This window comes from Opisthocomus hoazin, chromosome 1, assembly GCF_030867145.1.
Source record: "Opisthocomus hoazin isolate bOpiHoa1 chromosome 1, bOpiHoa1.hap1, whole genome shotgun sequence".
NCBI lineage: Eukaryota > Metazoa > Chordata > Aves > Opisthocomiformes > Opisthocomidae > Opisthocomus > Opisthocomus hoazin.
The window spans coordinates 2,105,823-2,120,394 of record NC_134414.1 but is presented as its reverse complement, the minus strand read 5'-3'; the positions used below and the strand labels follow the sequence as shown (position 1 = coordinate 2,120,394).

Here is a 14,572-nt window from a genome sequence, read left to right as displayed (position 1 = left end):
CCACGCCCCCTCCGCCCCCGCCCCCCGCCCCTTCCTGCCGCCGCGGCCCGGCCCCCGCTCCCCGCCCGGGCCCTGCAGCTCCGCCGGGGCCGGGCCCGATGGCGACCGCGCCCAGGCCCAGGCCCAGGCCCGAGCCCGCCATTACTGCCCCCCCCTCAGGGGCGCCCCCTACCGGCCAAGCCCCCTCAGCGCCTCCTCACGGGCCCTTTAACACCTCCGGGCCCCGCCCTCCGCGCCGCGGTGCGCGAGCGCTTCTCGGATTGGACCGGGGTGCGGAGAAGTCCCGCCTCAACGCCCCGGATGTTGGGCGGGGTTGAGGTGCGGGGTTCTGGACCCTTCCGTGGCATTGGCTCCACCCCCTCCGCCCCGTCGGGCCAACCGGCGCTCAGGGCGCGGCGGACGTCACCCTATCAGCGAGAAACACTGTCCGGTTCCCCTCGGCTTAGGGGAGGAAGCCGCCTCGCTTTCAAAGGGCGGCAGCCAATAGGCGGCGGGCCGCGGGGGCGGCTGGGAGGCGCGCGGAGCAGGCTGTGACGCAGCTTCCCTCCCCGTGCGAGGCGGCGGCACCGCGGGAGCGGCGAGGCTTGGCCCGGGCCCGCTCCCCACTGCCCCGGGCGCCGGCGGTGAGCACCGGGGCCTCCCCCCCCACCCACCGGGGCACCGCTGAGGGGCCTCGCGGCCTTTGTTCTGACGCGACGGAGCGGGTCGGCCCGGCCCGGGGCCTTCGGGCCCGCTGTGGGCGGCTGGGCGGGGGGCGGCCTGGTCCGAGGGGCCGGCGGCGGGAGGGGACGCCTCGGGGGTGGGGGGACGGATCCCGCCGCGGTTTGGGGCCTTGCGGCCGGTTCTGGTTTCTTTCTCCGGGGTTGTGGCGGGGCCGGGGGGAGCGGCGGCCTGGTCCCGGAGGAGCCGCGCTGCGGGGGGGGCTGCGTGTCCCTGGCTGGGGGTTTATGGAGCGTTACCGCAAAAATGTAACGAGCGGCCTTGCCTGCGGGGAGGGCCGCCTCGCCGGGAGACGGGCGGCGAGGGGCTGAGCGGGTCCGGGGAAGGGCAGCGGGGCTGGGGACGGGGCTGGAGAAGGAGGGTGATGGGGAGCGGCTGAGGGAGCTGGGGGTGCTCAGGCTGGAGAAGAGGAGGCTGAGGGGAGACCTCATCGCTCTCTGCAGCTCCCTGACAGGAGGGGGGAGTGAGGGGAGGTGGGCTCTGCTCCCCAGGAACCAGCGATGGGATGAGAGGTGATGGCCTCAGGTTGTGTCAGGGGAGGTTCAGGTTGGAGATTGGGAAAAATGTCTTCACTGAGAGAGTGGTCAGGGCTTGGCCCAGGCTGCCCAGGGCGGTGGGGGAGTCCCCATTCCTGGAGGGGTTCAAACACCGTGTGGCTGTGGCCCTTGGGGACATGGTTGAGCAGGCGTGGTGGGGTTGGGTTGGTGGTTGGACTTGATGGTCTCAGAGGTCTTCTCCAACCTTCATGATTCTGGGATTCTATCTCCCTGCCATCCCTTTCTCCATGCTGTCACCTTCTCCTGTCCCCATCTCCTGCCATCCTCCTCTCCCAGCCATCCCCATCTCCTCCTGCCAGAGGAGAAAAGGCCAAGAGGCGATGGCCTCAAGCTGCATCAGGGGAGGTTCAGGTTGGAGATTGGGAAAAATGTCTTCACTGAGAGAGTGGTCAGGCCTTGACCCAGGCTGCCCAGGGCAGTGGGGGAGTCCCCATCCCTGGAGGGGTTCAAAAACCATGTGGATGTGGCCCTTGGGGACATGGTTTAGCAGGGGTGGTGGCGTTGGGGTGACGGTTGGGCTTGGTGATCTCAGAGGTCTTTTGCAGCCTCTGATTCTGTGATTCCCCTGGGGACAGCCTGCGGCGAGCAGGAGAGCACCAGTGGGTAAAACACCCCGGCTTCTCCAGCCCTTCCTCAGCTGTGGGGTGCTGCAGGGTGCTGCTGCTGTCAGGGGCTCGCGGCGTGCGGCTGCAGCGTGTCCCGTGTCACCCGTGGCCTGCGTGCTGTGTCCCCCGGGACCACCCTGGGCTGAAGGCGCTCGGCGCAGCGGTGACCACGCTGAGCCGAGTTCTCTCTCGGCGGGGGTCGGCGAGCCCGAGGTGCTGGCGTCGGCAGGTGAGGAAGGCTGGGTGCCAGAGGAGGATGAGGAGGCTTCAAACCTCACGGGAGGGCGCGATCTTTTAGTAGCTTGTTTGCATTTTTGAAAACTGTGCCTCAGGTTTCTGCTGAAATATAATTTGAGATTTAACAGTCTTCAGTGTACTGACTGAAAAATCAGTGGTGTAAATAAGGGGAGGGGTTTTATGAATTGTAAGTGAGGTTGAGAGTAACAAGGGTGAACGGCTGACGACCACCTGGACCCTTTGTATCTGACCTTGGGTGAGGGTTGCTTGGGGGCAGAGCGAGAAGACCAAAAGCAGCCCACAGGAATAGCAGAGGATGTAGCTGAGGTGGGTGCGTGGGGTTCGAGGACTGCGCTCTCATCAGGGTAAAATTTATCTTAGGAGTGTAAGAGAGCAGGCAGGGGCTTTGGGGGGCATCCTGGTGGGTGGTGTGGCACAAGGGGGGCAGATGGTGGAGCGGGGCGCGGCGTTGCCCTGCGTCCCGCAGAAGGGGCCGGTCGTGTGCAGGCAGCGCGCTGCCGGGAGGCAGCTGCCGGCGTAGGGTGCTCTGGGGGTTTGTCAAATCGGCTTTTTCTTTCTTAGAGCAGAATCAGTTCATTGAAAATACCCTTAGCGTGCATGGGAAGTCTGTAAGGAGTTGGCATGTGTGAGTGGGACGACTGCTAACACAGAATCCCAGCATGGTGGGGTTGGAAGGGACCCCTGGGGTCCCCCAGCCCAGCCCCCTGCCCAAGCAGGGTCACCCAGAGCAGGGGGCACAGCACCGCGGCCAGGCGGGGCTGGAATATCTCCAGAGAAGGAGACTCCACAGCCTCCCTGGGCAGCCTGGGCCAGGGCTCCGGCACCCTCAGAGGGAAGAAGTTCTTCCTCGGGTTCAGCTGGAGCTTCCTCTGCTCCAGTTCGTGCCCGTTGCCCCTTGTCCTGTCGCTGGGCACCACTGGAAAGAGTCTGGCCCCGTCCTCCTGACCCCCACCCTGCAGATATTTAGAGGCATTTCGAAGGTCCCCTCGCAGCCTTCTCTTCTCCAGGCTGAACAAGCCCAGCTCCCTCAGCCTCTCCTCGTAGGGGAGATGCTCCAGTCCCCTCCTCATCCTCGCAGCCCTGCGCTGGACTCTCTCCAGCAGCTCCTCATCTTCCTTGAACTGGGGAGCCCAGCACTGGACACAGCACCCCAACCGTGTGCTGTACTGCTGGATTTGCCGCCGTTCTGAATAAAGGAAAATTACCCAAAACATCTTTTTAGTTGCTCTTTAACCTAAGTGTCAGACACCAGTTTGCCTGTTGCAGTCTCCAGCAGCGCTGGGATGGCGGCAGAGGTGTGCAGGGTAGCTGTGACTGCTCAGCACCTGGGTTTGGCTGTTCCCAGAAAGCAGTATGGGTTTTGGGGCAAAAAAACCCTTCTGATTTCGTGGCCGGGCGGGTAGATTTAGCCCCTTGGCTCGGAGTGGCCGTGCCCCGGGCTGCAGGCTGAGCCCGGTGGGGGTGCGTGCTGCCTTCTGGTGGGAAGGGTGCTCAAGGGGTTGGAACAGAGGAGCTGCAGAGAAGCTGTGGGACGTGGGCAGAGGTAAAGGTGTGGGGTTTGAGCCTTACTCGGGTCGTTGGTGCCCAAATGGGGAATCGTAGGTAGGAGTTTGAGGAGGAGCTACTGGAGAGAGCCCAGCGGAGGGCTGCGAGGATGAGGAGGGGACTGGAGCATCTCTGCTGTGAGGAGAGGTTGAGGGAGCTGGGCTTGTTCAGCCTGGAGAAGAGAAGGCTGAGAGGGGACCTTATAAATGCCTACAAATATCTGCAGGGTGGGGGTCAGGAGGACGGGGCCAGACTCTTTCCAGTGGTGCCCAGTGACAGGACAAGGGGCAATGGGCACAAACTGGAGCAGAGGAAGCTCCAGCTGAACCCGAGGAAGAACTTCTTCCCTCTGAGGGTGACGGAGCCCTGGCCCAGGCTGCCCAAGGAGGTTGTGGAGTCTCCTTCTCTGGAGATATTCCAGCCCCCCTGGCCACGGTGCTGTGCCCCCTGCTGTGGGTGACCCTGCTTGGGCAGGGGGTTGGGCTGGGGGACCCACAGAGGGCCCTGCCAACCCCACCATGCTGGGATTCTGTGAGTTTAGTGCTGTCCTGGATGTTGAGCCTCCTCAGAAACCTAAACAGAGTTTAAAAAGTGCCAAAAGGCGAGAAGTCAGTGTGTCATTAGATACAAAGGCGTTCTCCTCACCTGGTAGTAAGTGAGTTGTAAATATTCTTGGTTTGGGCCATGCCTCGTGCTTTTCTAGACTGACTGGTTCTGCACTGCTGTGGATTAGCTAATGCTGCCAATGATGAATTGTTTACTGGATGATGTTGGCATTTTGGGTGGTAGAGCTAACCGCTGTCAGCCCCAATGCACAGAAAGACGACAGCTTTCTCTGGCTGGAGCGTGGCTACGCATCTGGCACGATTTTATTCTAGCTTGGTTGGTCCCGTTGAAAAAAGCTGCAGCGTTGTGTTTGTGCTTGGAGGAGAGGTCGCAGTGAGGCAGCGTTGCTAAAGGTGTGTGTAAATAAAATTACAGGTGGTGTAAAGGTAAATTGGGCCCCTGCCTAAACGGGGTAGAAATTCACTGAACGACGATTTAAAATGAAGAAGTTGTAGAAGGTGAAGCAAGTCCTGGGGCGGCCCCGTGAGCCGTAAGTGGGGAGCAGACGGGAGGTTCCTGCAGTTCTCGTGCAGCGCCTTCCCGCTTCGTCTCCTGCGCGAAGGAGTTGGCGGAGAGGGTGTCCCGGAAGCCGGTCACGGAAAACCCGGGGAGTGTCACCGAAAAGGGCTCCCGGCGCGCGGCCCCTGCGCAGCGTCCCGGTGGGGTGAGCCCTCGGGCGCCGAGGCAGCGGCGCAGGAACGAGCTTGCGTTGCCCGGCGTGGAGCAACCGTGGTGGGAAGCGCTGTTAGCGGGAGGGTTGTGTTGAGAATGCATGAATCAGGGGAGTAGGTTTTATTTATTATTTTTTTCGGTCTGGAAGACGTACAGAAAATCCAGCCATGGCGAGGGGTGGAAGGCAGCTCACCTGCAATGTCGCTGAAGTGCAGCGTTCTGGTCCCTCTCGGGGTTCTGGCTGTGTCAGGAATTGCTTAGCTGAAAATTCAGCGTGCCGTCACGCGTTTTATGGCTGAAGTTCTCAAATTAGATCACTTACATCACCAGTGAGGAAGGTGAAAAATGAGATTAGATCACTTACATCACTAGTGAGGAAGGTGAAAAATGAGTTTTCAAGATAAGCTTTAAATAAAAGCTGATTTCTCCTTTCCAGGTTTAGGGGAAAAACCTGACACATCCTGAAAATGTTTAACAAATCGTTTGGAACTCCGTTTGGAGGCAGCACTGGCTTTGGGACAACTTCAACTTTCGGACAAAGTGAGTAACGCAGCGAACCCGGCTTTTCGGTGCCCGACGTGCTTGGTTCCTGGAGGTGCAGCTCGAGGATCGGGTGGAGGTGCTGGTTCTTCCTTTCTGATGGAGCTGGGCTGCTGCCAGGCTGCCCAGCACACTGGTGAACTGGGTTCAGGAGCCCAGGGCTTCTCCACTGGCACAAGCTTCTAGTTTGGGTGGATACCAGGATAAGGTGGTTGAAAGTTTCTTTTTAAAAAAAGGAGTGGAAACAAAACGCGTAGCTGAAGGCCGTCTTGCCGGGGTGTGGGGGGGGACGTTCTTTCAGTCAGGACTGGAACGTGTTGGGAAGACCTGGAAGGTAGAAGCATGTAATCTGAGGAATGTCTTCTGGAGATACACGCTGTAAATACCGCAGGGAGCGAGATTTTAGCCGTTAAAGCAGACTGGGAAGTGGTGCCTGTGCCCTGTTTGCTGGGAAGGAAGCATGGTCGCCCTGTTTATGTTGCTCATGAACCGAGGTATGGGAAGAGCGACTTGCAGGTGCCGTGAGAAGTGGTGGAGGCCTTGCAGAGAATTACAGAATAGTAGGGGTTGGCAGGGCCCTCTGTGGGTCCCCCAGCCCAAACCCCTGCCCAAGCAGGGTCACCCAGAGCAGGGGGCACAGGACCTTGTCCAGGCAGGGCTGGAATATCTCCAGAGAAGGAGACTCCACAGCCTCCCTGGGCAGCCTGGGCCAGGGCTCCGTCACCCTCAGAGGGAAGAAGTTCTTCCTCATCTTCAGCTGGAGCTTCCTCTGCTCCAGTTTGTGCCCGTTGCCCCTTGTCCTGTCACTGGGCACCACTGGAAAGAGTCTGGCCCCGTCCTTCTGACACCCACCCTTCAGATTTATAAGCATTTATTAGGTCCCCAATAAAAGTAGATGTCTTTACCTGCTGTAGGAGTGGCTGACTCAAACAGCGCAGCCTTTTGCTTCGAGAGCTCTGGGCAAGCAGTAATTTTACCACTTCCACCTATCCCAGACGCTGAACTCGTGCACAAACTTCTTTTTGAAAGCTAAAAAGGCAGTGACAGCGTTTAGGTTCTGGTGCCTGTGTCTGGAATATGGTGACATCTGACCTGTAACGCTGGCTTTCAGATGCTGGCTTCGGTACGACGAGCGGAGGAGCGTTTGGAACGTCAGCCTTTGGGTCGAACAACAACACCGGGGGCCTCTTCGGGACTACGCAGACAAAGCCAGGTATCGCTGTCTTACAGCTGGAGTGGGACTCAGTCCTGAAAGAAAGGTGTTATTGGGGGGGGGGAACAAACTGCCAGCAACCATCAACAAAACTTAACAACAAAAAAAACCAAAGCCAAAACCAGAAGAACACACCACCCCTCACTCCAACCCCCCCAAAAAAAACCCCAAGCAAATGATTGCGAATGATTAATAGTCTGTTTCTGTCTTCAGGCGGGTTGTTTGGTTCGACGACGTTTAATCAGCCAGCCACCTCCTCCACGAGCACTGGCTTTGGGTTTGGAACGTCCACTGGGACCTCCAATAGCCTGTTTGGAACTACCAGCACTGGTGGAGGCCTCTTCTCATCCCAAAATAATGCCTTTGCGCAGAACAAGCCAGCTGGGTTTGGAAGTGAGTAGAACTGCTGCATCTCCCTTGAGCGTTGCTTGTTGTCTCTGATGGAAGAGCACAGGACGCTGGGTGACGCCTGTGCAAGTGTTAACGTGGGGTTTTGGTGTGCTTTTTCTCCTGAAGGATGTAGTGATGTTATTGTGGGCCCCAGTAGCCAAAAGCGAGCCTGACAGGCTGCAAAATCCATAGCTGCTACTCTAGCCATGAGTTTTAAAATAAGCTTAAAAAGGTGGTCGGCTGGCATTTTGTATTCTTACATGTCTCTTGGCACTGCTTGGTTTTAGCTTTTGTTCTGCTGTCGTAGAGCAGTCATGGTTGGTTTGGCTTCTGGCACGAGCGTGCTTGAAGTACCTCCTAAGCTGTCCTGTAATTCCCCGGAGCAGAAGCAACGGCTTGCAGACCCTCCTTGGATGAGAAGAACCTCGCTGATTCCCTCTACACACGTGGTTTTCGCAGCGCTGTCAGGAGCAGAACGAAACTGGCTGCCGTGGTGTTGTGAGATTTCCTGGGGCGAGGAGTTAGGGGCAGTCTGCTACAGCAGAGTTGGGCAGGAGCAGACTGTAGCTTTCCAGCACTGCAATAATTTTTTTTTCCTATTGGTTTCTTCATTTCCAAAGCATTTTGTAATTTGAATAAAATATTTGGGTTTAAGTTTTAAAATTCAGGTTTGTTTTAGTACTGATACTTTTTGTTTTCTTTTTTAAGACTTTGGAACCAGCACCAGCAGTGGAGGTCTCTTTGGCACCACGAACACGACTTCCAATCCTTTCGGGAGTACCTCTGGCTCTCTCTTTGGCCCAACTAGTTTTACCGCAGCTCCAACTGGCACGACTATTAAGTTCAATGTAAGTTCTGGGTTTCCTTCTTAATCAAGCCTGTTTACTGTAGGAAACATTACTTCACACAAAGAATCACAAAATGTAAAGTTAAAAAGGAGTAGTTCATAGGCCAAGAGCTACTGGAGAGAGTCCAGCGCAGGGCTACGAGGATGGTGAGGGGACTGGAGCATCTCTGCTACAAGGAGAGGTTGAGGGAGCTGGGCTTGTTCAGCCTGGAGAAGGCTGAGAGGGGACCTAATAAATGCCTACAAATATCTGCAGGGTGGGGGTCAGGAGGATGGGGCCAAGCTCTTTTCAGTGGTGCCCAGTGACAGGACAAGGGGCAATGGGCACAAACTGAGGCACAGGAAGTTCCGTCTAAACATGAGGAAGAACTTCTTCCCTCTGAGGGTGCCGGAGCCCTGGCCCAGGCTGCCCAGGGAGGCTGTGGAGTCTCCTTCTCTGGAGATATTCAGGACCCATCTGGACAAGGTCCTGTGCAGCCTGCTCTGGGTGACCCTGCTTTGGCAGGGGGGTTGGACTAGATGACCCACAGAGGTCCCTTCCAACCCCGACTATTCTGTGAAGTATGCAGTGTTCTAAAGTGGTTTGGAAACATCCCCTTTACCAGAGCTGTTGCAGTCAAATAGGATGTATAATGATCTCCAAGGAACTGTTTTTTTACTCTGAATTTGACAAACTTGTCAAAACGGTGGAGTAGTCCCCTGCCTAGACTCGCTAGGTTTGCAGCTGTGCTCGAGCTCAAGAGGTGAAGCAGCTCTTGAAACGGAGCCTTCTCAGGCAGGTGGGAAGTGCCCCAGAATTTGGGGTGATGGGCCCTAAATGCAACAAGGGTTAAAGGCCTCTTGGAGTAGCTGTGGTTCTCTGCTGAGTCAGCGTGGCGTTGGAGCCGTGAGCACGGGGATCGGTCTGCCCGTTGCAGTTCTCTGGCTGAGTTCCCTGGAAGAAGGGGTTGAACGATGTGAACAGTGGCCTGGAAGCTCCGTGCCAGTAGGTGATGGAGGGTGGCTGGGAGAGGAAGCCATCGGAAGCGGGGTGCCTGGTACCTGCAGGGAAGAGGCGGCGTTCTTCCCAGATAGCTGTTCCTGCAAATCTTGGCCCTCTTCCTTCCTAGAGTGAGCTGGTTTAACAGACTGAGACTTCGTTATTTCGGGATGCAGACAGAGCTGTGGTGATAACTTGGGCAGGCTGAGTGCTGTCGGTGTCTGCTTTCACACCACCATTTTCAGCATGTACCCCGGTCATGGTTACCCCAGGAACCAGTACAGGCTGGGGGGGACCTGCTGGAGAGCAGCTCTGCGGAGAGGGACTGGGAGTGCTGGGGGACAACAGGGTGACCATGAGCCAGCAGCGTGCCCTGGGTGCCAAGAAGGCCAATGGGATCCTGGGGTGCATGAGGAGGAGTGTGGGCAGCAGGGTGAGGGAGGTTCTCCTGCCTCTCTGCATTGACCTGGGGAGGCCCCATCTGCAGTGCTGGGTCCAGTGCTGGGCTCCCCAGTTCAAGAGAGATGAGGAGCTACTGGAGAGAGTCCAGCGGAGGGCTGCGAGGATGAGGAGGGGACTGGAGCATCTCTGCTCCGAGGAGAGGCTGAGGGAGCTGGGCTTGTTCAGCCTGGAGAAGAGAAGGCTGCGAGGGGACCTTCGAAATGCCTCTAAATATCTGCAGGGTGGGGGTCAGGAGGCCGGGGCCAGACTCTTCCCAGTGGTGCCCAGCGCCAGGACAAGGGGCAATGGGCACAAACTGGAGCAGAGGAAGCTCCAGCTGAACGTGAGGAAGAACTTCTTCCCTCTGAGGGTGCCGGAACCCTGGCCCAGGCTGCCCAGGGAGGCTGTGGAGTCTCCTTCTCTGGAGGTATTCCAGAATCACAGAATCACAGAACCCCAGAATGTTTGGGGTTGGCAGGGACCGCTGTGGGTCACCCAGCCCAACCCCCTGCCCAAGCAGGGTCACCCAGAGCAGGGGGCACAGCACCGCGGCCAGGCGGGGCTGGAATATCTCCAGAGAAGGAGACTCCACAGCCTCCTTCTCTGGAGATATTCCAGCCCTGCTTGGGCAGGAGGTTGGGCTGGGTGACCCACAGAGGGCCCTGCCAACCCCCCCATGCTGGGGTTCTGTGAATGGGGATAGTGAAAGCTGTCGATTTGTATCACAAGCTTACCAAAACTACTTTTCAAGTGAAACTGAAAACGAGTTGCCCTGCGCTGTGAGCGTTCCCGGGGTAAGTTCCACTGCTGCCCGCTGCTGACCGGGCCGTGCAGGTAACGGCAGCGCGCTGCTGCAGGCCCTGTGCTAGATGTCAGTTTAACAGCGTCTGCTGAGAGAGTACCAACGGTGTTAACAGAAGTCTGCCTGGATTTTAAGCTTGATGCCTTCACCTCTTCTCTTCCAGCCACCGACTGGTACAGATACCATGGTAAAATCTGGAGTTAGCACCAACATCAATACCAAGCACCAGTGTATTACTGCTATGAAAGAATACGAAAGCAAGTCCCTCGAGGTCAGTTGATGAGTGTTGAAGCGTGCTTATCTTGTTTGGCTGTTCGTTGGTGTTGGGTTCGTAGAGCTTTTTTTGACCAGAAGAAGGATCTTCTGTGCTCGTTAGTAGGAGTACAGCCTTCAATATCTGCAGTGCTCGCAGGAGAGAGGTTTCATGAGGTACAAAAATTCATGCATCGCTGTATTAATTGCATTTGTTTTTAAATGCGAAACAGTGCCATTTCTGAAGAGCTGAAATTCCATCTCGCCCTGTACCAGAAGGGTGAGAGATGCTCTTGGGAGCAGTCCTGCGCTGCTGAGAGAATGGCAGAATCTTGGACAAAACTCAGATGTTTAATACAAGCTCGAGTTCCCAAACATTTAACCCGGGAGCCTTTCCATTCAGGTTGACTTTACTTGATACTGCAAAACAGGTCTACTCAAAAGATCTGAAAAAGCTCTGAGGAACAAAATGGAAGCCCAAGCACGAACTGCAGAATTAAGTCAAGGTTTAGGTCCTGTTTGTGGTGTCCCTTTTAAACACGTAGGTGTTGCAGCTTTCCTTGGTGTCTTCATGCTGGAGTTGGTTCGAATGCTGTGTGAACGTGCTGATGGCGCTGGTCTGGCCTTCTCCTGTGTGAAGAGACCTGGGTTTTCCTTTCCTAGGAACTCCGTTTAGAAGACTACCAGGCAAACAGGAAAGGGCCCTCGAATCCTGTTGGAGCAGGAGCAGCTGCAGGCTTGTTTGGGTCGTCTACTGCTACGTCGAGTACAGCTACCGGGCTTTTTGGCTCTTCCACTACTAACACAGGCTTTTCGTATGGACAGAACAAAACTGCTTTTGGAACCAGTAAGTGCTGCCTGTCCCCTGTCATTACTGTGACCAGGTATGCAAACATTCTGTTAAAATATTTAAAAATCTGTAATTAAGATGGATGAGGAATCCCTGCTGTGACAGGTATGACCAACATTCAGCGATCGGGTTCTTCGCCATAGGAATTTCTGTTGACTTACTCTTGTGGGGTTGCAAGCTTCCTCTGCATCCCCCAAGTTTTGCTGGCAGAAAGTTCTTTAGTGTCTGGTGAGTCGGGTTGTTCACGTGGGCGAGTAAAATTGCCAGGGTATTGGCAGCCATCGGTAGGGTGATGGCATCAGTTGGTCAACAGTGAGTCAAGGTTCTGCTTCTGCTAAGGAGTCAAGAGAAATACCTTGGAAGTGGACAAGCTACATTTACAGGAGCCTAGCTAGACTTTGCCAGGAGCTTTTCTCCGCAGCAGATCGGGGTTAGGATGTGGACCTGTGCTGTCCTGGTTTCGTGCTGTCTGCTTTGGCATCCTTGGTCAAAAAGTAAGCGCCAGGCGTGAAGTAATTAGTTGACAGAAGTGTTTGTGTGTCTGGCAGGTGCAGGTCAGTTGTGCTGACCAGTTACTGTAGCTTTTTGAAAGCAGTGTAAAACAAATAGTGCTGAGAAGTTCAAGCACCAGTTCTGTTTTTATTAGCTTCTGCTGCAAAAAGTAGGTGGGTATTTGCCAACTCTGGGCTTGCTGCAGGCCTGCGTGGGTGGAGCGGGGCCGCTGCCCTCGAAGGGTCACTGCGCAGGTGGCCGTACCGCTCCGGTGGGGGCTGCCCAGCCGGACGGCTTCGCGGGGCTGCGCGCGGTGGGCTCGGAGGAGAGCACGGGGTTCTGCAGAGACAGCGACGGCAGCCGTGAGGAGGAGCGAGAATGCTGGTCAGACCGTTTGTACCGCGTGTAGACAGCCCGGCTTCGCTGGGGAGAACAAGGGAGAAGGCGTTTCACAGAATCACAGAATGGTCGGGGTTGGCAGGGCCCTCTGTGGGTCCCCCAGCCCAACCCCCTGCCCAAGCAGGGTCACCCAGAGCAGGGGGCACAGCACCGCGGCCAGGCGGGGCTGGAATATCTCCAGAGAAGGAGACTCCACAGCCTCCCTGGGCAGCCTGGGCCAGGGCTCCGTCACCCTCAGAGGGAAGAAGTTCTTCCTCATCTTCAGCTGGAGCTTCCTCTGCTTCACTTTGTGCCCGTTGCCTCTTGTCCTGTCACTGGGCACCACTGAAAAGAGCTTGGCCCCATCCTCCTGACCCCCACCCTGCAGATATTTGTAAGCATTTCTAAGGTCCCCTCTCAGCCTTCTCTTCTTCAGGCTGAACAAGCCCAGCTCCCTCAGCCTCTCCTCGAAGCAGAGATGCTCCAGTCCCTTCCTCATCCTCGCAGCCCTCCACTGGACTCTTTCCAGTAACTCCTCATCTTTCTTGAACTGGGGAGCCCAGCACTGGACACAGTACTCCAGATGAGGCCTCACCAGGGCAGTGTAGAGGGGCAGGAGAACCTCCCTCGTCCTGCTGCCCACACTCTTCTTGATGCACCCCAGGATCCCATTGGCTTTCTTGGCACCCAGGGCACACTGCTGGCTCATGGTTAACCTGTCACCCAGGTTTGAGGCTCAGGCAGAAGTTTCTGCAGTAGTAGTGGTGCGGGCTACGGACGAGAACCGGCGTGTCGGGCGCGGGCTGCCTGCCCGCCTCGTCGGGCACTCGCAGTACAGTTTTCTTCGTACGGTGGAGAGCAAGCTGACCAGACCAAAGCTGGTGGTGTTTTGGTCAGATCTGTCTGTGTAGCTGAGAATTCTGGGGTGTAGTGCTCACGCTGACTTGAAGACAAGGAGAACCTGATGAAGTACCCGATGCAGCCTGCTTCCGTCCGTGCAGGTGACGCGGGGCGTCTCGCTGCTCCGTTGAACCAACGCATCCTTTGTCCCATTCAAATGTGTGGAAACGTGGTGGGATGGGGTAAATACCTGAGGGCTTTTTAACCAGTGTGTTTGTGCCTTGTAGGTACGACTGGCTTTGGAACGGGAACAACAGGGGGGCTTTTTGGTCAGCAGTCTCAAACCACGAGTCTGTTTAACAAGCCGTTTGGCCAAGCCACGACAACGCAGAACACTGGCTTTCCTTTCGGGAATACCAGCACTCTGGGGCAGCCAAACACCAACACAATGGTAAGAGAAATGGTTGGAGTCCTTCAGGGTGGGAGGGTTAAACCCTTAGTGGTGATGTAGCTACTGCAGCTGGACACGGGGGGCTGCGACGCTGTGATTTAGATCTTCCTCAAATTGTAGTACAACTGATAAAACTGGGATGCAGAGCTTTGGAAGCTGCTGTCTGAGCTGGCAGCTGCTTGCCAGTCGAGATTTTTCATTCGTGGCAGTTGGAGAGCAATACAGCTTTTTACAAATCATCCTTCCCCTTCCCTTCTTCAAGCGCTCTGCTCCATCAGTTCAAGGATGGCCGATCCTGGTCACACAGATAATGTAACTCCTTTATTAACGTTCTGTGGGAATTCATTAACAGTTCTGTACTTCCTGGTGACTGATGAGCAGCACTGGTGGGCTTTTTTTTTATAGAAAGATGCTACACAGCTGTAACATGTTGTGCAGCTCGGGGCTTTGGCTCCAAATATGCTGTATTATTTCTGAATATGTTGTGACTTCTCCCAGAAAAGAAACATTTCACAGGGTTTTCTATCTCCCTCACTCAGTGATGAGGAAATTCCAGCATACTTTTAAGCTTGGAGCATAAGTTGTTTGATTTTTATTTTTTTTTTTTCTAAACTTGCTTTTGTAAGTAATTTCTTGGAGAATGAGTAAAGCTTCTAAAATGCTTTTCACCCACCTTCTCCCAGCAAAAGAGGTGATGTCGTAGCATCATTTTATTAACAGACTTCACGCGTGCGTTCTGTTACCATCAGCAAGCGTTGCAGCATTATCTGAACCTGGTTCCTGTTTGTAGGGTCTCTTTGGGGTAACCCAGCCCTCGCAGCCTGGAGGCCTTTTTGGAACAGCTGCCAGTACAAATGCTGGTACTGGGTTTGGAACCGGAGCTGGCCTTTTTGGACAAGCTAACACAGGATTTGGTGTTGGCGGTTCGGTATGTCTGTACCTTAACAATAAAAAAATATGGGAAATTAAAAAAAAAAAAAAAAAAAAGTTTAGTCTTGTCCTGGGGTTTGACCTCTATGAAAGTAGCTTTGTCTTGAGATGCCCAAGATGCAAAAAGAGTGTGGTTTTCTGTGAACTGCAGGGTACACCATCAGCATGTGTAATAGAACTAGCGTTGCAGAGACATTTTTTTTA

At 55.5% G+C, this 14,572-nt stretch overlaps 1 protein-coding gene across 2 annotated transcripts in view; it reads left to right on the top strand.

Moving 5' to 3' along the window:
• Positions 1 to 491: 491 nt before the first annotated feature.
• The window catches only part of NUP98 (nucleoporin 98 and 96 precursor), a 56,544-nt gene continuing 42,463 nt past the window's right edge, over positions 492 to 14,572 (top strand). Inside the window, exons 1-9 of one of the 2 annotated variants that reach the window (XM_075414174.1) lie at positions 492 to 623; positions 5,400 to 5,503; positions 6,615 to 6,716; positions 6,930 to 7,109; positions 7,815 to 7,954; positions 10,339 to 10,446; positions 11,091 to 11,274; positions 13,275 to 13,438; positions 14,229 to 14,366. In XM_075414174.1, the coding sequence (XP_075270289.1) occupies positions 5,431 to 5,503; positions 6,615 to 6,716; positions 6,930 to 7,109; positions 7,815 to 7,954; positions 10,339 to 10,446; positions 11,091 to 11,274; positions 13,275 to 13,438; positions 14,229 to 14,366 (1,089 nt within the window). In that variant the 5' untranslated portion in view covers positions 492 to 623; positions 5,400 to 5,430. Of the gene's footprint in view, positions 624 to 1,928; positions 2,112 to 5,399; positions 5,504 to 6,614; positions 6,717 to 6,929; positions 7,110 to 7,814; positions 7,955 to 10,338; positions 10,447 to 11,090; positions 11,275 to 13,274; positions 13,439 to 14,228; positions 14,367 to 14,572 lie in introns of those variants that run through there. The other variant, XM_075414182.1, reaches the window with a different exon arrangement.